The following is a 23,743-nucleotide window of genomic DNA, read 5'->3' as shown; positions in this document are numbered from 1 at the left end:
GTGCTGCATTCGCCAAGGCAGCTGAGAGCTGTTTTCCTCAACCTAATAATTAATTAATCCTGAAAACAGAAGCTGTATATTTCAGGGTCCCTTATTTTACAGAGCACTCTCTTTTATGTAGCTTGGGGTGCCCCAGATTGTGACCAAAATAACCCAAATCCCAGTTGTTTGGTCACAGTGTAGTGCCGTATGACAGGGAGTTTTTAGGTTGCTGTGTAGTAAATTGACAAGCACGGTCAAAGACGGATTGTGTTCGTCTTTTCCGAAAGGAGCGCTCGCTGCTTCCTCCCTCTACCCACCGGCCCTCGTTTAATGAGACTGTTTGATGCAGTTCTGGAACACTCTTCTTAGAAATGTATGAGAACACACAGTCTTTTAATGTTGCCGTACATTTGGGTGGCTGCATTTTAAAGTGATGTCAGGTACTTGGCCTCTTGATGCTTGACTGTATGGGAGACTTCAATGCCACCCTGCCTGTATCACCACTAGTTCACCGCTGGAGCTCAGGGGGCTTTTGGCCTATTTCCGTGCTGTTTTATATGCTTGCAAAGGCCTTTTTGTTTGTTAGATTGATTGATTTTTTTGGTCTTGTTTTTGTACAGAACTGTCTGGCCGAAGTTTTTTTGTTCTTTCTTTTCTGGTGATTTAGACCATCTTACTGTGCGCTTTTCTCTTCTGTACTGAATTAAGCATCTTGTTTCTTCTTTTCCAGCCGTCGAAGAAGGCCGCATCCTTCCCCAGCTTTGTGGATGGTATGTGAGCACTTTGACTTCCCCTTTTATCTGCCTCCGATCGTCTGCTCATATTTTCAGATGGAAGTATAAAAAAATGTATCAAGCCACATCACCACATCAGAACTGGTATTCAGAGTAAAACAGCAGCACGAAGTGAATAGACATAATTTTCATTTGCTTTGACGTTCTCAAATGAAGGCATACTTTGCGAGTTTGTGATATGTGGGATGTGTGCAAATGATCCTTTAACAGACGAGGGGATCTGCTCTGATGGCACAAGGGAACCTGGGGTAAAACCCGCTCTGTGCTAGAGAACGGTGTACCCCAATCTGGAATGAGGAGTAGCTTGTGTTCATTATATTTGCATTTTCATCTCCATATGGTTCTTTGTTTAAGCCACAGCCAGTGGAGTAAGAAAAACTGAAATATAAAACGCAGAACCAAACTGGGTTCAATCTTTGGGACCTGACGTCGTAGAGTTGTCATGGGTGCGCATGGTGAAGTCCACATCCATATCATGTGGATTGTTCCCAGTGTGCGTATGACCCACCTGTCATCGTGGATTCTTCCCAGCCCCTGCCCGTGTAAAGCTGTGTGTGAATCACACATGCATGGATACACATGCAAATGTGTCCTGGATCCACACTGGTAACTGGGTTGACAGTCTGTGTCGGAGTGCGCGGTACATTGTGGTGTGTTTGGAGCGGTCTGAGTGAAGGAAGGCAGATTTCTGTGCCATTGAATTGTTTATGTTTGCTTCTGCATGGATAGTTCAGTGAAACCTGAAGATCAAAGACCAACAAGGAGGACTTCCGTTGAGAATTTAAAGTCACTGTAAAAATAAAACAAAATCCACACATCCGATTTTCTCAAAGTTGCTAAAGGCTGGAAAAGGATGTTTTTTCCACATCTCAGAGCAGCATGTGTCACAAAATTTAGACTACATCATGGGGCTTTATTCTCACACTAGAAGATCTTCCGGTTGTTATGGAGATGAGGAGGTAAAGGCTGTTTCTAGTGTGTGATCTGCTGTGTATTCTCCCTCTCTCACAGTGCCTGGGCCCTGTGAGCCCGAGGACCTCATCGATGGGATCATCTTCGCTGCGAACTACCTGGGCTCCACCCAACTGCTTTCAGAGAGGAATCCCTCCAAAAACATCCGGATGATGCAGGCACAGGAAGCCGTAAGCCGAGTCAAGGTGCGTGACGTTCTGGAGTACTGGAGGTGGGCGTGGGCGGGGGGAATTCCCATCACTGGCTCCTGTCAGAGCACTGTCGAGCGGGGAGAGGTGCAGTGCCAGTCAAAGGTTTGGACACACCTCAGAGAATCATTGATTTCATGGTCTTAAAGGCATTTTAATCTAAGGGTTTATGCTTAATTTTGTTTCTATGATATGTACTTTCTAATATACATAGAGAAAATTTGATAGCCTTTATATGAATTGGATTCCAGAACAAATACAATATAAGTACAGTATAAATATAAAATGTAAAGAAATATAAAAAATGAAAATGTATTTTAAATGCCCCCTCAGCAAATGGGTTCCATTCAGAACTTCAGTCCCTCACTCTACAAGCACTCAGAATATGTGAGACATTCTTCAACACTGAAGATGGTCACAGCTGACTGCATCCTGAAGCTGTTTCAGAGAACACCAAGAGTGTGGAACGCAGTCATCAGCTGCTTTGAGGAATCTAAAATCTAAGACAGTCAACATGTGTTTAACACTGTATAAACACGTATTGTTATAAACACATATTTAATTGTTTTTGGTTCATTCGCTGTTTGTTTTTTTTAATGTAGAAAAAAAAGATACAAAGTAGTGAAAAGAAACAAAGAGCAGGTTTGGCCAAAAATGTTTAACTGGTGCTGCGTGTTCAATAGAGTGATACTGCAGAGGCTTCCAGAACAGCCTGGTAGAGACTCCAGTTAATGCCCAGAAGATATACATGGTACTTCTGCTTATTTTGCGAATGGTTTCTTGGTTAAAAATAACAATGCTGAGGTCTTAGGCTGCATGAAATGCATAGGGACATACTGCATTGGTGGCTAGAAGAGTCTCCAGTCCTCCTCAGACAGGCTCAGAGGGGGCATGGCTTACCCTGGTCCCCTTCCAGAGTCTTCTTTGGCACTGTAGGAAGGAGCCAAAAGTTGGAATGCTGATTTTAAGATAGGAAAGCTCTCCATGATCCCCAGAGGCTGGAACTGTGTGTTTTATTTCTCCATGGATGTACGTTTGTTGTGGTGGTTGGGTTCTAGTTTTATTCTGAGATGAAATGAGATTGTTTGCACTCCGGGAGATGTTGTCTACTCAGTGGTTATGGGATTAGCGATGGTAGCGAGTGTAATCTCCTCCACTCTGTGCGGGCTCGGATGAAAGCTTTTTAGCTGCTACTGCAAGGGTATTTGTGAATGCTATATGATGCCATGCCATGGAATCAAAGTGACTAGATTATTAGCAGGTATCTTCTTCAAAGCTTTTTAACTTTGAAAAATGTGACCGGTGCTTTTTTGAGCTGTACACTTCTGTACCACAATTTTTAGACCTCATATCAGTTTTTGCTTGACTGTACATATATGTGTTGAATGGTGTTTTCTCTTAGTTGAAGAAATCTCTTAATTTGACATCCTTTTAACTAATAGGGGGAGGGCAGATTGGCCAGCCTTCTCTGCAGGGACCCCGTGCTGCTTTGCCATTGCAGTGGAGGGCTCAGGCCTGGAATACCCATGTGTTGGGATGCTTTTTGACAGATGGCCCTGAAAATGATTCCACATGGCCTCGTAATGTGGAAGCACACGCACACGTCAAAACTCCTGTCCCATCTGGGTTTCCTCACACACACACACACACACACACACACACACACACACACACAAAAGCGTGCCAGTCTCTCCTGTTCCACTGCGAACGACGTGCTCCGTTCATCCCATAATGAAATATGGGGTCCCACAAGGGGTCCCACGTCTCGCTCAGCTTTGGACTGGTTGGCGCTTACCAGATTCCGGTCAAGACAGAAAGCAGCTGATCGGATTTGAGGTGTTCTGGGGTGAGCCAATTTAAAACACTGGAAAGGGAAGGGCATCAGTGGGATGAAGAGGGAGCAGACGTGAGGTGCACATGGTAGGCGACTCCAGGAAAAGGCTCTTCTGCAAAGGCTGGAAAACACTGTACGTTCTAGTGTGGAAAACACGGCATATTCTACTGTGTCTTGAACGTAGGGCTGATAAGGAAGTGGGTCATTGAAATGCAAGAGAGAGTCGCACAGCAGGTAGCTTCGTTGTAATATTTATCAGTTGTGCAGGAGAGCACAGAACGTGTCTCTAACCTGATTACTGTCAGAAAGGAGCCCAGAGAGTCGACCACAGTGCACAGATCTGGCCCCACGTCCTGCTGTAATCTGCTGTGTCTTCTCCCATCCATTTCTGTTGCTGTGGTACTGTGATGGTACCTAACTAGGCTCAAATTTTAACACGCACCAGTTGGGTTGTGTCAAGAGAGCACACACACACACACACACACAAACACACACGCACATGCACATACATACACAGACATGGGGAGACTGAGATTGTGTATCCGCACAGCATAAATAGTTCTGTAGGCTTGTTCGAAATAAACCACATACAGCCACACCAAACCTTATAAAAAGGACACACAAAATGTAGCAGACTCTTACTAACGCCATAACTATAGGGCACACTTCTATGAAGAGGAACCTCTTCTGCTGGACTTGAATTGAATTTAAGCCTGGACCTCTCACCACCACCATCAAAAGGAATTCAAAATGAAACCATGGCAACACTTAACTGCCACTCTTTGTCTATGTATCTCTCTCTCTCTCTCTCTCTCTCTCTCTCTCTCTCTCTCTCTCTCTGCCCCCTCCCAACCCCCGGTCAGTGTCCTGTCCTCTCTGACTACATTCTTCGCACAGCAGTCTGTCCACACGGCAGTTAAGCCTCCGCTCTCTGCTTCACTGGCACACAAACAGAGGCTAATTACTGATTTCTGTTTTACACCGTCTAGAGAAAGGTGTGGCCTGCTCAAAAAATCTTTACTGTGTGAGGTACATAGTTAATGTTCTATTGAACTGGATCTTTTCATGCAGTATTTATGCATACCTACTCATTGCCCACTTTCTCATCTCTGTCATCCCACTTTCTTAGTGTCTCCCTCCCTCCCTCCCTCTCTCTCTCTCGCTCTTTATAGAGCCCTCCCTCCCTCCCTCCCTCCGTCCCTCCCTCTCTATCTCAGGAGGTTTGCCTGCATGGTGTTGGCATAGACAGATGAAGGCAAAAGCAAGGAAATGTATTGTAAATTGAAAAGAATCTCAGTGGACTTCAGTACTATAGGCTGTTTTGCTGTTTCTTTCGTGCACACACACACACACACACACACACACACACACACACACACACACACATGCGCGCACACACACACACATGCGTGCACTTAAATCAGTATGTCTACAGGTATGGCAGGTATTCCTTACCAATTTTGTTGATTTGCAACACATTCTACGTAATGGGGTACCAATTAGGTCGTCACCTGGACCAAATATTATTTACCAAGCACATGAGAACTGAGAGTGAAATTTTGACCCGTTGTCATTTGGTCATTTTCTGCTCTAAATGAAAGCATTTTTATTTTGAATCTGGGACAAATGTTGTCAGTAGTTTATAGAATAAAACATAGAATATATATATAGGATAAAGCAAAATGTTCAGTTTAGTCAAACACATACCTATAAATAGTAAAACCAGAGAAATTGATCATTAGATACACACAAAACCAGAGAAATTGATAACACACACACAAAACTGGGGAGAGAGTGTAACAGAGAGAGAGAATGCTGAATGGATGCGAGACGTGATGTCTATACTAAGTGTGTGTCCTCAGGCAGAATCAGGCTAACCTAAGCTACTGTATAAATAACGGCTGCAAAGCAAGTGAGTGTGTGTGTGTGTGTGTGTGTGTGTGTGTGTCTAAGGCACAGAGAAGACTGCTGGCTGTATGTGTGTGTGTGTGTGTGTGTGAGTGAGTGAGTCTAAGGCACAGACAAGACTGCTGACTGTGTGTGTGTGTGTGTGTGTGTGTGTGTGTGTGTGTGTGTGTGTGTGTGTGTGTGTGAGTCTGTGTGTGTGAGTCTAAGGCACAGACAAGACTGCTGGCTGTATGTGTGTGTGTGTGTGTGTGTGTGTGTGTGTGTGTGTGTGTGTGTGTGTGTGTGTGTGTGTGTGTGTGCGGGTTCTATCCTCCAGCTCTCATCATTGACACATCGGGCATTACTTTAGGTTCCAGGTTGGGTTCTCAAGCAGAAATGCCCCCATTGTGAATGTTGAGGAGGCTTTTGACTCTGTGTTTGGTCTTTGAAAGTTCTCCACCAACCTCCTATTCCTGTAGGGAGAAGAGGGCTGGTGAGCAAAAGGAAAATTCCTTCCATCCCAGTTTCACCTGTGTGAAGTAGACAACAAATGCAGCTTGCTATCTTTATCACATACTTCACGTGATCGTCTGTCCTATTTTTAATTCTGAGTTTTAGAGACTGAGTTTAAAGGGCTCATACTTCACACTGGCTTTAAAAGTGGATGAGACGTTTGTGTCAGATGGGTGTTTAGCTTCAGTAATCCTCATGTCGCCCAGTTGATACATGGATGTGTAACACATTCAGCATCTTTTCTCCCTTGTCTTACGATGCTTATCAAACTTGTATTTGCATGCCATATGAAATGCTGTTTGTCTATTTAAGAGCAAAAGAGCAATTATGATGATTCTATTCTAATTGCTGTTTGGTTCTAGTTCAGACAGAACACAGCTGTGCCATCACACCCCGTTGTGGTTCAGTGATGGCACACCTGATGTTTGGTTGTTTATTTGTTTATTTTCCTGTGTGTTGTAATGCTTGTTTATTTTCTTTGACCCCCCCCCCCCCCCCGCCGCCACCATGCCACGCCTTTTTGCCGCCCCTGTGTGTGATGACCCCTGTAACCACGACAACGCTGCACAGAGAGTTCAGAAGGCAGCCAAAATCAAGAAAAAGGCGGTGTGTAAAAAAAAAAAAAAATTTCACAAGTAAAAAAGAACGGAGCTTTAAAAAACACCAACCATTGAACATCAAAAACCCCTGTCACCTACGCTTTCCCTCTCCCTGTTTGGTCTTCGTTTGCAATGCTTTCACAAGTCTTGTCTCTCTCAGTTAGAATCTTCCAACATCATCTCCGTCTTTCGCACTTGGCATCTGTGAGAGTGACTGTAGCATATCGGTCCTATAATTGCCTATGTCATCATTGGGCCTCACTTGAGCTATATATGTCATTCAACTTTTCATGAACCGGACCGCAGGCTGAAGCGAGCACTCTGCAGAGAAACACGCCGTATGCGCAGGTCTGGTTCTCAGTCATGATATTGCTGCCACCCAGCCAGAAACTGACTTGTTGCAGAAGTAAATACATGTTTAGAGTTAGTCCAGTGAGGGGGTGCGGCTGAGGAGGATGAAGTCAGGTGCGAGTGATTGTGGCTGGGCAGTAGCTGGGAGCTGGGGCTGACTTACTGTGTCATGCTGGTCCCACCCTGCTGAACCTTTCACATGTGCCAGTGCTACATCCCTCTATGAGCTACCTGTCGATCCACATCTCTCTCTCTCTCTCTCTCTCTCTGCCTCTCTCGCCCTTTTCTTCCTATGATGCCTCTTTCAGTCATTTCTCATCTGTTAGCCCTCCTGCTTGGCTGCTGCTCGGCACAGATGGCTGTCTCATTTATTTGTTGATTTATCCCATTATTCCGTTCGTCCTTTGCTTTTGCATAAGCCTTCTCTCAGGTTTCGCTTCGTAGGAGATGACTACTTGAATGTTCTCGGAATGCACAGCATCTTGCAATGAATGTTAGAGGTTATGAGAATATCTAAACACATCTATTCAGATACAGATATACAGAGTCTTTGTTGATAACTATTTTATATCCCATTTTATAAACCACTTTATATTTTATTTAGATTTAGATTATATTTTATATCTATTATCTTTAGATTATTAATAGCATGATTTAGCTCTGGCTAAGCATCTGTCTCAGCCTTTCCCTACGGCCCAGCCTGTGTTAGTTCGTGATTTATGAATAAGCATTTAAAATGCTTTCAATAGAGGGCAAGGAACAGTACTACCTATTATCTACAGGTCCCTTGTGGGCCTTTGTGGTTAGAAGTGGTAAGGGCATGTGATTACTGGGCGCCACTATGGGGCGCACTCTTATTTGTGTATGTTTCCATATGTTTCTCTGTAGAGTTCAGAGGGGGACGCACAGACTCTGACAGAGGTGGACCTCTTCATCTCCACCCAGAGGATCAAAGTCCTTAACGCAGACTCACAGGTAAGCAAGAGGAGAGGAAATTCCATTGTTTTTTAAAGGATTTGGTTGCAAAAGTCCCTAGTGCCAGTGAGTAATTAAGCCAGAAGACAAATGCACTGATTAAAATGCCAACCGTGTTGGATACCAGCTGTAACAATTAATTAGCACGGCTCAAAAAGCAAATCGACAGAACTAAGCCAGAACTAAGGCAGAGGCATAAGAAAGCCAAATAAGTATTCACTGATGTGCCCCTGTGTTTATGATTATATTATTCAATTAATGTTGTTTTTTTCACTCATATGATGTGAAGGGTTCTACTTGACATGACAGGAGTATGAAATAATCCTAAAAGAATATTATCACAATTCCTTTGTAATCCATTGAGAGATTGGATCTGAGATTTAATCCTGCCGTTTTATGACTGCCGAAGGTTGAGTTTTGCTTTAAACAGTTCAAAGGACACGACTCACATATTGATGTAATCACAGCACAAATCAGGAATACCTCATGTGCAATCTACCTCAAGTAATGGCCTGACTGTTGTCTAAATGAGTGCCTGTATTATACATGTCCTGAGTGATGGGAGATTGGCTTTTTTTGGAAAGACACTGCATGTTTACATGACAAGTAATATCAGGTTATACACAGGATAAGATGTAAAAATTCTGTGTGTATGTATATGTGTTTCTTCCACACAGGAATATATAATGAGATGTATATATGTATATAATACAATAGGAGATTAATGTTATAAGGTAATATATCAGGGTGAACTATAATGCAGTGTTTGTCAGGTTTGTACTCTGATGTTGAAGACCTTAACACCAGGTTATTGGCATGGGGTGTGGTTGCATATTGTACTAGTTCACATTGTTCAGTAGATAATGATAATGAACAGTATGACTGTGTGCATGCATGTGTGTGCGTGCGTGTGTCTTTTTGCTTACCCAGTCCATGTATGACCATGTTGCACATGTGTGGGAGTATATGTGTATGTCCTTGTGTGTATCCAGTCTACACATGAACATGATGCATATGTGTGGGTGGTGTATCTGTATGTGTCTGCATGAGTGTTTTTGTGTGAATGCCTGTGTGTGTGTGTGTGTGTGTGTGTGTGTGTGCATTTAGTCTAATTCAGCAGCAGGGTGTGTGGGCAGGCTGGCACAGTTGTGCGGTGTGTGCTGCATTGCAGTGTGTGTCTCCTCTCCCTGCCTGACATGGCTCTACTTGTCTTACATGTGGGTGCAGCATGTGGATGGAGAGTGCATGTGCAGTGTATGGCCGGAGCATGCAGGTGGAGCGTGCAGGTGGACCGTATGGGTGTAGCACGCAGGTGGAGCGTGCAGGTGGACCGTATGGGTGTAGCACGCAGGTGGAGCGTGCAGGTGGACCGTATGGGTATAGCACGCAGGTGGAGCGTGCAGGTGGACCGTATGGGTGTAGCACGCAGGTGGAGCGTGCAGGTGGACCGTATGGGTGTAGCACGCAGGTGGAGCGTGCAGGTTGACCGTATGGGTGTAGCACGCAGGTGGAGCGTGCAGGTGGCCCTTTTGGGTGTAGCACGCAGGTGGAGCGTGCAGGTGGACCGTATGGGTGTAGCACGCAGGTGGAGCGTGCAGTGACAGCCACTGCAGCCTCTGCCATCTGCCTCACCCTCCATCACCAGGCTGTCAGCAAACACCCTGCATCTTCATATGTAACGTGTGCGTGTGTGTGTGTGTGTGTGTGTGTGTGTGTGTGTGTGTGTGTGTGTGTGTGTGTGTGAAAATTTAGCATGCAGTACTGTGTAATTGCAGTACTCTCCACACCATGGGTTCACCCTTACACAATGCCCTGGCAGTTTATCTATCTGAGACATTTAACAGTAAACTACTAGTAAGGAACAGTGCATCAATACTGGAGGTTCCATGGCTGTGTAGGACTCTCCAGTGCCTCAAAGCTGCTGAGATTTCAACAAAGGCAGAGGCTGGGACAATGGGCCAATCTATATGCAAAAGGTCCGTAAAAATAACGTACAATCATCACATACAAGTTTATATATGTTGGTTATTACAAAATATTATTGTTTACTGCTTATTGTTTATTGTTTGATTATGGCCAATTTCCCATAGAGGTAAATGGCTTAAGGAGATATTTTAGTATGAAACATGGATGCTAGTTCTATACAACATATTTTTTCAGTGTTGTACATGGCATATGATCCTTACCAGGTTTTTGCAGACCTTTTTGCTTATAGGTGATTATGGAGGTATTTCTCCACACCTGGTTTGGCACCCCACTGCACGTGATCAGAATGGAGATATATGGCTCCTCTCTGCCTTCTCTCTCGCTGGCAAAGGTTAAAGGCTGCTTGCACCCCGCAAGCACATACAAATTGGATCGTTAATTGTGCCGACTGAGTAACGGCGTGTCTCCAGGACGCGTGTTAGTTGGGTGTAGGGATGCTGCTCCTACATGCTGTTCTACGACCCACATACACATCGCTAATCAGGCTAACACACACCATGTGGACAGAGGCAGAACAGATGACAGATTATTATTTTACACTGAGTCACGAATTAGATATGAGCTCTTGTCTCATCTAATACTCTGAATTATCCTTATGGGCAGAGGGAGCCCATAGCCCCACCACGTTGTGCACCAAGCACCAAGTTGCCACTGTTGGGGCCCCTGAGCAAGGCCCTTAACCCTCAATTGCTCAAGTTGTACTCCGTTATAATTGTAAGTTGCTTTGGATAAAAGGGTCAGCTAAATGATGTAAATGTAAATGCAATCTCTCATGAACAGTAATGGTAGAGCGGTGTTGGGCCATTTCTAATTGCATTTCTAATTGGAATTTGAAAAAGCCATTATAAATGGCATAAGAAAAGGATTCTTCAGTGTGACAAACAGTTTGTGACGAGTTTGAAGAGAGCAGATTTCTCTGCTGGTTGACAGCCATCTAACAGAGAGCAGACACGAAAGGAGTCTTACACAATCTCGGTAAAATAATGACTCGATAAATTTGATGAGAACAAAACGAGTCTGCTGCATGTGGGGAGGAAAGAGGCCACTGTGATTGCCAGTGCTGTTGTTTGGCAGGAGACGATGATGGACAACGCCCTGCGCACCATCTCGTACATCGCCGACATCGGAAACATCGTGGTGCTAATGGCTCGGAGGCGGATGCCGCGCTCTGCCTCGCAGGACTGCATCGAGACCACCGCCGGGGCACCGCAGGGCAAGAAACAGTACAAGATGATCTGCCATGTGTTTGAGTCAGAGGATGTGAGTATGGGGAGTTGTGGGTGAGAGAGACTGTGTGTGGGAGTGTGTGCGGGTGTGTGTGCGGGTGTGTGTGAAAAACAGTGTGCATGGGAGAGTGTGTGTTTGAGTATGTCTGTGTATGTGACAGAAAGCAAGCATGAGAGAGTTGGGGAAACAGTGTAATGTTTGGTGTGTGCCTCAGTGTATAGATTGCACATATGTTGTTTTTTCCTTTAGCAAGAGTCTCAATATGTATAATTCAGTCCCACATGCCAAATTTCCGTTCCATCTACAGAACCAGTAATAAGAGTCTATGTCTGTAATCATGCTATGATATTCTTTTGGCCCATGGTTACCATGGTTTCCCTTATACACAGAAGCATGTTTGGGCACTAAGGTCCTGTCAGGTCCAGTGTCAGAGGAACCTCTGCTTACTGAAGCATGTGCTCTGGAAGGATGAAATCCTAACCACTCGCTAACCACTCTCCTGCCCTGCACTGCGGCTCTCAGTCACGCAGACTAGCAAATAGCCCTCTCCCACGTAGAGAGGAACAGACAGAGAGAGAAATGATCAGAGTGAGAGTGTGTGTGCATGCTACGATCAGAGTGTGTGTGTGTGTGTGTGTGTGTGTGCTGTTAGATGAGCCCCACACCCACACACTTGAACAGTTATTTTTAGTCCCCTCAGGGCCCTCAGCCTCTCCTAGGGCATTTAGCTGCATGCTTAGAGATCTGTAAGGGCCCAATGGCTGTGGTACTGCACACTGATAGCCAGCCATGCTGTCTGCTCAGGAACTGCCGGGCTTCTTGTGATAATCAAAGGCTTCGAGCACTTTCATTACCTCGCCCTCGACAGCGGTCCGGGGGCTGACTGTGCAAAAGCACCCCTTCTCCCTCACATGAGAGACAGATAGCTTGAGCAAAAGGCAGAGAGCACCCACGATTGTGTGCGGAATCGGAGTGAGGATTGCCTTTCCATCGATTCTCCCTTTTTTAAAAGAAAGCCTTCCAGGCAGAACAGTCAGATTCACCCTGCTTCAAATTGTGTGTACTTCTGTGTTGTTGCATCTTCAGAGGACATGCCCGGGTCTTTATTTAGGCAGTGCACAAGGGGGAACCTTTTTTAAGTGTGGAAGCAAAATCAATAAAACTGGTGCAGGGCCATGCAAGGCCAGAGCAGCGTCGAACTAAACTCATTCGACTCGGATGGGACGTGACACACCGTCATATGCAGAACTACATGTTATATATATCTGATTCACAACTGGCCAGCTCAGGATAAAAAGAGTGGCAGATAACGTCTGTGTCTGAATGTGCGTGAATCTGAGTGTCGAGTAACAGAAAAGGCAGAGGATCCCATAGTGGGAAATAACAGGAAAATAAAAAGCTAAAAATCCAAACTCTGGCAGTGCCATGCAGGAGTTTCAGAGTTACGCACTGTGTCCTGTCTGAAAAGCTGAAAGCATGTCCTGATCTTTGCTCGTTGCGTTCATTTTGGCTCAGCTGGACTTTGTGTCTCGTTGCACTCCCGCGTTGATCCAGGCCCAACTCATCGCCCAGTCTATCGGGCAGGCGTTCAGCGTGGCCTACCAAGAGTTCCTGCGGGCCAATGGCATCAACCCGGAGGACCTGAGCCAGAAGGAGTACAGCGACATCATCAACACACAGGAGATGTACAACGACGACCTCATCCACTTCTCTAACTCGGAGAACTGCAAGGAGGTGAGACAGCTGTGAGCACTTTTGCTACTTCTTGGATGAGCACCGACAAGGCTGATATGCTACACCCCCCCCCCCCCCCCCCCCCCAGTACAGGGCAGTTACAGTGAAGCTGAGGATGGTGGCATCAGGGAGAAAGCATCTTGCAGGGCCTGCAGAGGTTCCCACAGGCTGCCAGGATTTTGTTGTTTTCAGAGTTTAGCTTGCTACAGCTGTCTTGAGGGCTTGATGCCTATGCATTAAACATGAGGCAGTTAACCCACACACTAAGCTCACTGCACTGGAGGCAGAGCCCTTGAGAATGGAATTCCCACCTGTGTTTAGATGATACTCCATGTTCTGTCCTGGGTCCCCTGTGCCTTTAGGACTGACCTTAGAGGAGTTCTTCAGTGTTCTCTATGTGCAGCGAAGCTCATGGGAGCAATGCACATATGGCCTGAGCCACCTAGGTGCATACAGGTTACTATGGCTACTGTTGCGGACCCTCATTGTTGTTTAGTCCTGTTAAAACTTCTATAGCACCTTCTTCGGTGTTTGGCTAATGTGGTGTGTTGTACTCAATTGCCTTCCTTAATTGCCTCACGTTGTCCCTCTTCACTGCATCCTCTGAGGCAATCAGCACTCCAGTACTCATTTACCTTCCTCCTGCACTCTCGCTTCTCTCTTCATCCTCTCCGAGGCTGAGGCTGCCTCTCCCTCTACTTTTGGTCTCTGTTCAACGAATCTGCCTTCTTCTCATGCAGACCCTCTGTCTGCGTGCTGCTGCCTCTGCTTCTCTCCTTCTCTAAACACTCGGTTGCTCTCTCTTTTATCCCTCCATCTCCTTATCTCTCTTTCTCACACTCTCCCCTCTCCCTTCCTCTCTCTTGGTCCTCTCTCGTTCCGAAACAGCTGCATCTGGAGAAGCAGAAGGGCGAGATCCTCGGCGTCGTAATAGTGGAGTCTGGCTGGGGCTCCATCCTGCCCACCGTGATCCTGGCAAACATGATGAATGGAGGGCCGGCCGCGCGCTCAGGAAAGCTGAGCATCGGAGACCAGATCATGTCCATCAACAACACCAGTCTGGTGGGGCTACCCCTCGCCACCTGTCAGGGAATCATCAAGGTGTGCACAAGGTCATCACTCAAGGCGAACTTGAACCAACAAACAGTATTTTGCAATCATTTGGCCGAATTCTCTTTTTTCTCTGTAATGATTTCTGTAAATACATAAGTAGTTTATGGTCAACTTTTGTGTGGATTAATGGACACATGAAAAGATCAGTATAAAGGTGAACAAAGATGATGTGTTACTGGGATGTACGCAGCGTGCGTCTGGAGGAAAACAATCATAATCCTGATGTGAGTGTGTAAGGAGTGGTGTGGAGGCATAGCGTATGATCCATGCTCTCATTGATCCTGGGCTGCCTCAGGGCCTGAAGAACCAGGTGCATGTGAAGCTGAACATCGTGAGCTGTCCGCCTGTGACCACAGTCCTTATCAAGAGGCCTGATCTCAAGTACCAGCTGGGCTTCAGCGTGCAGAACGGCATTGTGAGTAGCAAGAGAGCAAACCTTGTACGCTTCCTTGTTGTTCCTAAATATTAATCAAATTCTAGAATCATACCTAGCATTCTAGAATCACATGCAAAAAAAACCAAAAACCCTCTGGGGGCTCAAACGGTGTGTTTTTAAAAGGGAAAAGCCCAAAGCACACAGGCACTGCCTTATTGCCCCTTTGAGTTCATACTGGCTGTTCTGAAGGCTGGGTCTGGTTGCACGACTTTTTGTTGCCATGCAGTAGTTGCATCATAACTGTCAATCATCTGTTGTTTTTTTTAGCAAGCTAATATTAGGTAACATTACTTGCTTGATAACAGTAACCTATAGAATGTATCAAAAAAGATAAAAGACTAATCTGACATTTCATATGCAGCACTCATAAACTCCAAGCCTTCTAGGGTTTTTTAAAAATCAAATTTAGAATAATCTGCCCTGCAACAAGAAGTCTGTTTATGACTATTTATGACTGTTATTTGTCTGCTGCTCAGGAAAAAAATGAACAAAGAACCTCCAAACAAACAACAACAACAAAAAAGCCCTGTAGCCTACTGGGTTGTTTCCAGTTGAACTTTTTCCAATTTGGGCATCCTGGAACATGGTCATATATACCCAGGGCACATAAATGTGAGGCGTGAGCAAAATGAGTAGAGCAACAAAAAAAAAGGCACCCATTTGAAAGTAACTAGAAAAGGGCACCTCAGGGGGCAAAACAATCATGCAGTGTAAACCCTGCTTAAGGATCCCTGCTTAATACATCATTTAATGTTTTTCCTATATCATTTCACAAATAGATCTGCTGTAGATTCTGTCACTTGACTGAATCCTTGAAGTAGTGCTGATTCAAAGTTATGTTCAGAAAAGAAGTCACAGTACAGCCCAGGCGGCTAAATGCACACAGCCCTGCACATGCAGGTCAAAGGCCACTGTGCTGAGGTTATCCTGGGTGTCATCTGTCCACGCAGATCTGCAGTCTGATGCGGGGTGGGATAGCCGAGCGGGGTGGTGTGCGAGTCGGCCATCGAATCATCGAGATCAACAGTCAAAGTGTGGTAGCCACAGCCCATGAGAAGATCGTACAAGCTCTGTCCAACTCCGTGGGAGAGGTAAGGCCTCGGAACCAGTTCATACTGGGAATACTAGTCTTCATTCAGAGCTATGTTGTTCCTAAAATCCTCTATATGCTGGCATAATAATTTCTATTTCATCCAAGAATAAAAATTCAGACTTGAGAATTAGTTGAAGAGAATAGCTGGTCCCATTCTTCACTGCAGGTCAACGTTGACAAGCTTTATTGAGGCATCCTCCAGAGAATGTCTATCACACTAAGAACCCAAAATAGTTTTCAGGAGTGATTGTGTAATTGCCCCACCTTCTTTTACATACTAGTGTTTAAAATCCAAATACATTATATCCAAACCATACATTATTCAATATATGCAAATTGATATCCAATACATATACCAGTTGAAGCTTGGTACTATTACAGTCCAAGAGAATATTTCTCTTTTTTTAAAAAAAAATGGTGTCAGCTTACATAAGGTTGTTTTTCTGTACCATCCTGTACCTGATGGAGAGATGATGTGCCTTACACAGAGGTCTGCATAAGCTTACCCAGAATCCTTTGCAAAGGCCTGCAGAGGCCTCTGCTACTATGTACACAGATCATTTTATAAGGATACAGAATCGCTATGATCCTTTGTTTTATGTTACTAATATTTCTAATTCAATGTTTAAACCTCTTTCCTGTAAGTACTTGTTTTATTAGCTCAGCTGCTACTTTAATTTCCCACTACTCAAAATAATTCCCCACTTAATTTGCATCTTGATCACTGGCTTCAGATGACCTGTGTAAATACTGCTGAACAGGTTGTTGGACTACATCAGATCTTAAAGCATTATGCTGGTTTTAATTTACAGTAATGGATATTCCTCAGCAGTCTAACAATGGCATGTTGTAATACTTTAAAATCAAATATATAATGCTATACACAGAAAAGTGTACATTAATTACAAAGAATAACTCAGAACTCCAGATGACTAAAATAACCACTGCATATTCTAGCTCAATCTCAGAAATCTCGTAATTATGGCTGCAAAAATAAACACTGTCCATTTCTCGTGTAAACAGATCCATATGAAGACAATGCCGGCGGCCATGTTTAGACTCCTGACTGGACAGGAGACTCCTATGTACATATGACTGAACGTGTCCCGGGTGGGGTAAGCAACTGGTCCACGCCCACTCTTGGGAGACGCAGCTCCATCTAAGGATCTTTGTTTCGTCATCCTCCAGATTCTCCGTCGTGGGTTTGTCTTTTGGTTTTTTTGCCTCCACAGAAAGTAACTCATCACACTCTTGTTTTCTCCTGACACGTTCTTTAACGGTCAGCCATTTGCTGATGATTCTGTGGGTTTTGTTTGTGCTGTGTGTACATGCAGTGGGAGTTCTGTCAGATGATGACTAATTGGAGCCAATGCTTCATGTTTTTTTTTCTTTCCTGTATGCAAATAAAAAGGGGAGCCACTGTATATTTATTTCGGCTTCCCTTCTTGTTTCTTCGTAATGAATGCTAATGTCTTGCTCCTGTTTGGACTGTGCTGGAGAGTTTGTGATGTACATAGCTACTCATTCTGACACATGACAGGAATGGAAAAGCCAGGGTGAGAAGGCCACCCATGTAATGTCCAAAAATAGCAAAACTGGAGGCTGTATCAGAACTGTATTGAGGGGAAAAGTTGTTCCAGAAAAAAAGATACTGAGGTACGCAGCTTTTTATTTTTATTTTTTAAAACTACAACTCTCATAACAGAAAATAACACGGCTCTCTGTCCTAACTGTAGATGCCGTCGTGACTGCTTGCAGCTACTTAGTTCGATCTCAGTAGACTCTGCCAGGCTAGTTTTGTAAGCTACAACCAAAATCTAACAAACATACCCATTTTTATCATTAAAAAATGTATCCTTTTAACATTATCTATCTGCTGCCAGTAATACTGGATGTTCTCCTCGGAGAATATGCACCTGAATTCCCAGCAAACTGCTGTTTGACCCCAAACCACTGCTATACAACCATATTACACTACAAAAGAGTTGAGTTTTACAACATGAGATGCTACATCTTGTTTTACGGAATTAAAACCTCCTTCTTTTTTGGAATGGGAACAACTTCAATTCCCTATTATCTTACAGTGAATGTTGGTTTACTTCACTGAACACATCGAGGGCTATATTTTACCATCTGTAAATATGCTTATCACTTCAAATAGAGTAGCAGCAGTGGGGAAGGCTTTTCGGTGTTCTTTCTGAGGTGAATGTCTCATGCTGCCCAGTCATCAGTTTAACAGAAAGAGACTCAAGCCCTGTAAAGAAGCACGACCTTGAGCCGAACTAGCTGAGAATGGACCTCCTCCGCCCACTCCCTACCAGGTCTGTGCTACAGCTGCAGAAACCTCAACACGTGAGTAATAAGTGACATCGTTAGATATAGTGATTGCTACTGTTACCTAACCTCAATGCAATATATGGCACATTACAACAAAAATAATAACTTTTATACATCTTCACCAGAATGTAATGGTCTTAAGTCAGCATATCCTCGACTTTGAAAGAAAGAAGAAAGAAGTTTTAGAACCAGTGTACATACGAAGTAACAACTAATTGAAAGTAACATTTTTGTATTCTTATTCATCATCAAATTAAAGATCGAGTTTTCTTTATTTGGTGGGCATTAAATCAAGCAAATCATTTTAAGACTGCGGTTTTGTAACATGGGAGCGTGCAAATCTTTTGTAATCAGCCATAACTACAAGACAATTAATGGGTTTGTCCTACCCCATCAATAATCAAATAAATAAACAAAAAATGTAACTTGCTATAAATTTCTTTTATTTCAAAGGCATTCGAGTTGTATGAGATTCGAGAGGATATTTTTTAACGTGTGTTATGTCCATTTTTGTGTGTGCTCAACGGGAAACCCTTTCGAGTTGATTGTGAATGTAAATGTGATGTCAGTAGTGTGTTCATTGCCTTGCGCAGTATTAGAATGTGTGTACATAAATGCAAACCTTGTTTAGTATTGTGCCCATGTAGGAAACCACTGACTCTGTTGACACCCCTTCTTCCCCCTCCCCCATGTCGGGCCTCGGCTCTGAGATAATAAATTCACACTGTGACCAGAAGCCTTACCCCAGAGTAAGAAACGCTTTTGAAAATCTAATAAAGGTTAAACGAGAAAAGCCAACCAATCACAGAGATAATTACCTGTTTGCATGCAGTCTAAATGTCATTATACCAAAAAAAAAGGCAAAAGAAATCAAAAAATAAACAAAAAATAAAGTGTAACAACCTCCTTCTGGCCTCTATTTGTGGTTTTGATTTACAGCCATTGGCCCAGCTGCAGGCTGTTTGATGGGGTCTGTTATTCAAATGACCTGGACGCTTGGATCCACACCAGCACAAACCCCTTCCAGTACTGGCAGTGATCCAAATAGCTCCCTGCTCTCCAACCCTCTATAATGAATGCCTCACATGAAATAAAATATAGTTATTCAGTCTGCAGGATAGGTTTCTGGAATTATGATGGGCAACTCGAGGAAGAAAATTTGATTGTAGCATTTTAACTGATTGATATTGTTTGATAAATGTTTATAACAAAATGTTGAGGCCCATCACCCCCTGGTGGTCAAAATAAGACATTGCAGCTTGTGAAATGCTGCTCATTGAGTATTTCGTTGGGTCTCCAAGTTACAGAGAAAGTGGACAAGACAAAAGCGCACACTCCTATGAGTCTTCATTTCGAGGGGTGAGCAGAGCAAGTATGAGGATCTGTGTTTAACCATCTCTTGTAAAGATTAACCCATGACAAATGTTTGAGTCTAACCTGAAGCAGCCTCACACAAAAAAGCAAATCAAGTTTATTTGTAAAGCACATTTCAAACACAGAGGTAATTCAAAGAGGAATATAAAAATCTAAAGCTTATTAATAATAAAACTCTCCTTTAATACTGGCCAAGTGCCAGGTGGAAAATTACAAAATCAAAAATATTAATCAATTTCATAGCTAAAACAGGACAATTGAAGTAATAAACATTTCTAGAAAAGATCATTCCTAGGAAGGACAGTGGAAGCGACAGAGGGTGTAGCTAGATAAAATGGCTCTGCAGCCATGATTAGTCATCACTGAAAGGGTGCTTGGCTCCTCCCCTTCCCTCAGGGCTTCTGGTCATTCTTGTCGCATTTCAGCATGACTTTGATTCCGAGCCCCTGCCGTGCGGTGTCAAACGCCTCCACGGCCTGCTCCAACATGAAGCGATGCGTGACCAGTGGCTTCACATTTATGTGTTTAGAGGCCAGCATGGCGATAGCTGTGGGCCACCTGGCCAATGAAGAGACAAACAACAACACTATGGCATCAGGTATATGCAACTTGTCAGTGTATCTGCCAGGTGTGACTATGTGGAATTTCCTTTTTTAGAAAGAATCTGCAATACAAGCCGTTTGGCTTTGCTACTCGGTGTGGGGTGAAATGTCTGACTCCACCCGAATAAAACACTCCTAGTCTGGGAGTCATTGTTTCAATTCACTGCCCAACTCTCCATCATCTCCGCCACTGCCACACAGTGCCCCTTTACAGCAGCCCATTAGAGGAGATCAGTTTAGAAAATTAATGATCCGAAAACTACTGATTCTTCACAGGGTGTACAACACATTACAGAAGTTGAATTCAGATGTTAGTACTGATGTCTTTCAAAGAGCACAGGCAATGTTGTTGAATTGTGGAAAAGCAAAAGCGTAAAATATGTCTCTTTTTGCACTTTGACCAAAAGCTATTGTGAATAAGCAGGCCAGGAATCATCTCCGATTGGCTGCCAGCACCATCAACACGTATGTAGCGTGCCATGTGACTTACGTGTTGCAGTATCGGAACACGCCCCTGATGTCCACTTCTCTGATGGCCGCGTTGAGGAGCGGTGCTCTGGTCATTTCCTCTCCCAGCCCTACCAGCACCACCACACCCCCGGAGCGTGTGGCCTGTACACAGTGCGCACATCCTCAGCGTGTGGCGCAACGGAGGTAGTTTCCAGTCCAGGCAGCATGCAGTGCAGATGTTTAGCGTGTAACGTGACGGAGGTAGTGTCCAGTGCAGGCAGCATGCAGTACGCACACCTTTAGCGTGTAGTGTGATGGACATAGTGTGCACATACATATACCCGGCAGTATGTCTCTGCCAGCACTAGTTAACAGCTCAGCCAAGGATCCTTGATTTGCAGGGAAGCCTCTTGCTGTCCTCGACATCCACAGCACTGTGCAAAGTTTACTGTAGTGGTCACCAGCCTTGTTCAGGAGACTGGCCTGTAGAGTTTAGTTCCTGCTTGCATCACCTCATCCAGCCAATCAGGGTTTTGAGCAGGGACGGATTAGCAGGATTATGGCTGTTCGATGAATGTTGCATTTAAACTGCAGGAAGTTAGAACTGAGGAGCAGAGCTGGTGACCACTAGTCAAGAGGTTTGTTTGCTGTAAAACTTGGGATCTCGACTCCAGTCCTGAGGACCCAGGTGCTCAGCTGAATTTCTAATTTGCACCATCACAAAAATTTATGCAGTACTTACATAGATCGCCGTTTGAATGCTGCTCTCTACACCGGTACACTCTATGCTGATCTGAGGCTGACCCCCCAGCATGCCCTCCACACGCCGGGCCATTTCCTGTGGTACATCCTCTCTCTTCACAGGGAGAAGGAAGTCAGCTCCTAACTCTTTTGCCTTGGCCAGCCTCTCAGCAGACAGGTCTTCGGGTACAAGAAAAATCCATCTTTAGTATACATGTCCGCAACGTTTTAGGTTCTAGAAAATTTATATTTTTATTTGTAATGATTCAAAGTAGGATAGGACAGTATTTATATTTTAATACACAGGTATGATCCTGAATAATAAACTATTATTGCAGGAGGGGTTTTGGGGTGAATTATAGGGTTCCACACTATTTTACCCCTGTCTGAAGTCTGTTCCTTAACATTAATTATAAATCCTAAATTTATGAAAAATGAGTTAGTCCTGATAAACTTTTTTTGCAGTATGGAACCCATGACTGACAGATATGTCTGATATATTTGCTTTAGTCAGAAACAAATATAAGATGTGAGCAGGACTCATGTGCAAGTGTGACTTACCACTTATTACAACCTGAGATGCACCCATTGCTTTAGCTACCAGTAGAGAGACCAGTCCAATCGGTCCTGTCAGTGGACACAACGAAATAGTAAGGATTTGATCTGTTATCAGACAAAGTACTTTTGCTCTGACATTAAATAAAAGGTTTTATTCTAAAAAAACAAACAAACTTATAAATGAATTAAAAAATATATAAATGTATAAAACAGAATAAGACAGGAGAGAATAGAAAATAAAGGAAGTACTAGTACTACACTACTACACATTGTGCAGTACTTATAATAAAGGGTTTAAACACCTATAACTAAACAGCATAAATAAATAAAACCGTTACTCCACAGAGCGTATGGTTAATGCGTCACAGAAAATCCACGCAGCAACCAACCACTAACCTGCTCCACAGATGAGCACAGAGCTGCCCAGGGTGACCCCAGCTCTCCTGCACGCGTGGATGCCCACTGACAGAGGCTCAATCAGAGCCCCTTCCTCAAATGTCAAGGTGTCAGGCAGTCTGCTCACAGAAATCACGATGACTGAGCATGAGCAACGGCGAGATAGATTTCATGGCTTATCTTGCAACTTGGTGGGTATGTTTTTGCCTGCTGCTAGTTAATACACAACGTTAAATGTGTAACGCTGCGCTGGAAAACTGACTTGTAACAGAAATTGGCGTTGTGTTTGTAGTATCTAGAAAGGTTGCCATCGTCAGGTGGCGTTGCGCAGAACAACACTGTGGGTGACAGGTTGTAATGACCAGATTTGAAGAACTCATCCATTTCGCGAGGAACCCCTGGTTCAATAGCCACCCTGTCCCCTGTGGACAATTAATCGAATGAGGATAATTGTGAATTAATTAAGTTAATTGTGACCCGGCAATAACCGTGTCATATTAAACTGCCGTAACCCAGCCCGAGAGCACTAGCCTGGTTTGAGGTGCGTCACTGAAGAGCCCACTTGGACCACGCGCCCAGCGGCCTCGTGACCTAGTACCATCGGCTTCTGAAGAACAAAGTCTCCGATTCGGCCGTGCTGCCAGTAGTGCACATCCGATCCGCAGATCCCGACGGAGTGCATTTTAAGCAATACCTCTAATGGCCAAGCAAAAGAAACAAAAGCACAGAAACTTGAATCAGAAGTTTACACAACTAACCTACACAACACGCATAACATCACGCAGCCCAGGGGGCAAAGAGCACAATGTGGGTGGTCGCGACTGCACATGTAACGCTAGTACCGATCGTTTGCATGGTCATGCATGATCCATACCATTTGGCCCAGGTTCCGGAATGGGACGCTGTTCCTGTAACGGCGCGAATGACACCAGTAAATGGACGAATTTAAATGTTCAGTGGTTGCATGGATCGAATGCAACTACAAATTGTTAGCCAAATTCCAAAACACACTCGTGTCCCCGTTTCAAGTAAAGTAAACTGACTGGAATCTTACTAGCTACAATTTTTAAAAGAATTGTGTGCACGATCTGAAGATCACTGAAATGAATAGCATACCAGCCTTAGGTCTCCTTTGGCGTGCAAGACCGCAGAAAGGTTGTCTTTGTCCATGTTCTTTAACTGACTGTTCCAGTGCTCTATATAACGTTACGTTAAAACCATTAAAACTACAGCGTTAAATTGCACTACACAGTATTATCATGTGATTCACAAGCACCACCTAGTTTTCAAGCAAACTCCATTCAAGGTGATCAAAGCTGCGCAGGGTGCAGTAATGGTGGGCTAACACTATGCTCTTTTTGCATAGTTATTTCATACAGCCATGCCTAATTAGGAAAGTAATAAACATGCCCATCTCTGCTCTTTTGGACTGTGTACCTATTGCTTAGACGTAATGCAGATGTTGTTTACGCCATCAAAATTTCATAATGATTAAGTTCTAAAATGTCCTAAACTTACACAAAATATGGGCTACTATGAAGACAACTGTAGGTGTAAGCAGCCAGAAATAGCCTACCCGGAAACTGCACAGACTGTATCCG

General features: G+C 44.1%; 2 protein-coding genes across 7 annotated transcripts in view; one reads left to right on the top strand and one right to left on the bottom strand.

The window, feature by feature from the left end:
• Positions 1-18,927, top strand: part of apba2b (amyloid beta (A4) precursor protein-binding, family A, member 2b) — a 69,578-nt gene extending 50,651 nt beyond the window's left edge. For 4 of the 5 annotated variants that reach the window (XM_081706118.1, XM_081706120.1, XM_027007378.3 and 1 more), the window contains 10 exons: positions 713-752; positions 1,788-1,933; positions 6,741-6,776; positions 8,009-8,095; positions 11,156-11,341; positions 12,863-13,042; positions 13,931-14,143; positions 14,451-14,570; positions 15,542-15,682; positions 16,708-18,927. In XM_081706118.1, coding sequence (XP_081562244.1) covers positions 713-752; positions 1,788-1,933; positions 6,741-6,776; positions 8,009-8,095; positions 11,156-11,341; positions 12,863-13,042; positions 13,931-14,143; positions 14,451-14,570; positions 15,542-15,682; positions 16,708-16,779 — 1,221 coding nt within the window. In that variant the 3' untranslated portion in view covers positions 16,780-18,927. The remainder of the gene's footprint in view (positions 1-712; positions 753-1,787; positions 1,934-6,740; positions 6,777-8,008; positions 8,096-11,155; positions 11,342-12,862; positions 13,043-13,930; positions 14,144-14,450; positions 14,571-15,541; positions 15,683-16,707) is intronic. The other variant, XM_027007380.3, reaches the window with a different exon arrangement.
• Positions 18,928-19,476: 549 nt separating this feature from the next.
• On the bottom strand, positions 19,477-23,639 carry sord (sorbitol dehydrogenase). 2 transcript variants are annotated; one of them, XM_027007381.3, is made up of 9 exons: positions 23,259-23,639; positions 23,017-23,050; positions 22,674-22,838; positions 22,405-22,564; positions 22,143-22,261; positions 21,750-21,815; positions 21,190-21,368; positions 20,488-20,609; positions 19,477-19,953 (listed from the first exon to the last, which is right to left on the bottom strand). In XM_027007381.3, the coding sequence occupies exons 1-9, from the start codon at positions 23,310-23,312 to the stop codon at positions 19,788-19,790; spliced, it is 1,065 nt and encodes a 354-aa protein (XP_026863182.1). In that variant the 5' UTR covers positions 23,313-23,639; the 3' UTR covers positions 19,477-19,787. The 2 variants fall into 2 exon arrangements, with proteins under 2 accessions (XP_026863182.1, XP_081562247.1); XM_081706121.1 differs by lacking the exon at positions 23,017-23,050 and having other exon boundaries at positions 23,259-23,632.
• Between the last annotated feature and the right edge of the window lie 104 nt (positions 23,640-23,743).

The sequence above is a fragment of the Electrophorus electricus genome, chromosome 23, assembly GCF_041902795.1.
Source record: "Electrophorus electricus isolate QZ-2024a chromosome 23, ASM4190279v1, whole genome shotgun sequence".
NCBI lineage: Eukaryota > Metazoa > Chordata > Actinopteri > Gymnotiformes > Gymnotidae > Electrophorus > Electrophorus electricus.
This window is presented reverse-complemented; position numbering and strand designations above follow the sequence as displayed.

What these genes read in the sequence shown, in the direction of transcription:
- sord (XM_027007381.3), bottom strand. Translation starts at nt 23,312, where the DNA reads ATGGACAAAGACAACCTTTCTGCGGTCTTGCACGCCAAAGGAGACCTA. An exon ending in AGTGACGCACCTCAAACCAG is followed by an intron (nt 22,565 to 22,673) that starts GCTAGTGCTCTC and finishes AATTGTCCACAG; the next exon opens with GGGACAGGGTGGCTATTGAA. An exon ending in GTGTTCCGATACTGCAACAC is followed by an intron (nt 19,954 to 20,487) that starts GTAAGTCACATG and finishes TTCATTGGCCAG; the next exon opens with GTGGCCCACAGCTATCGCCA.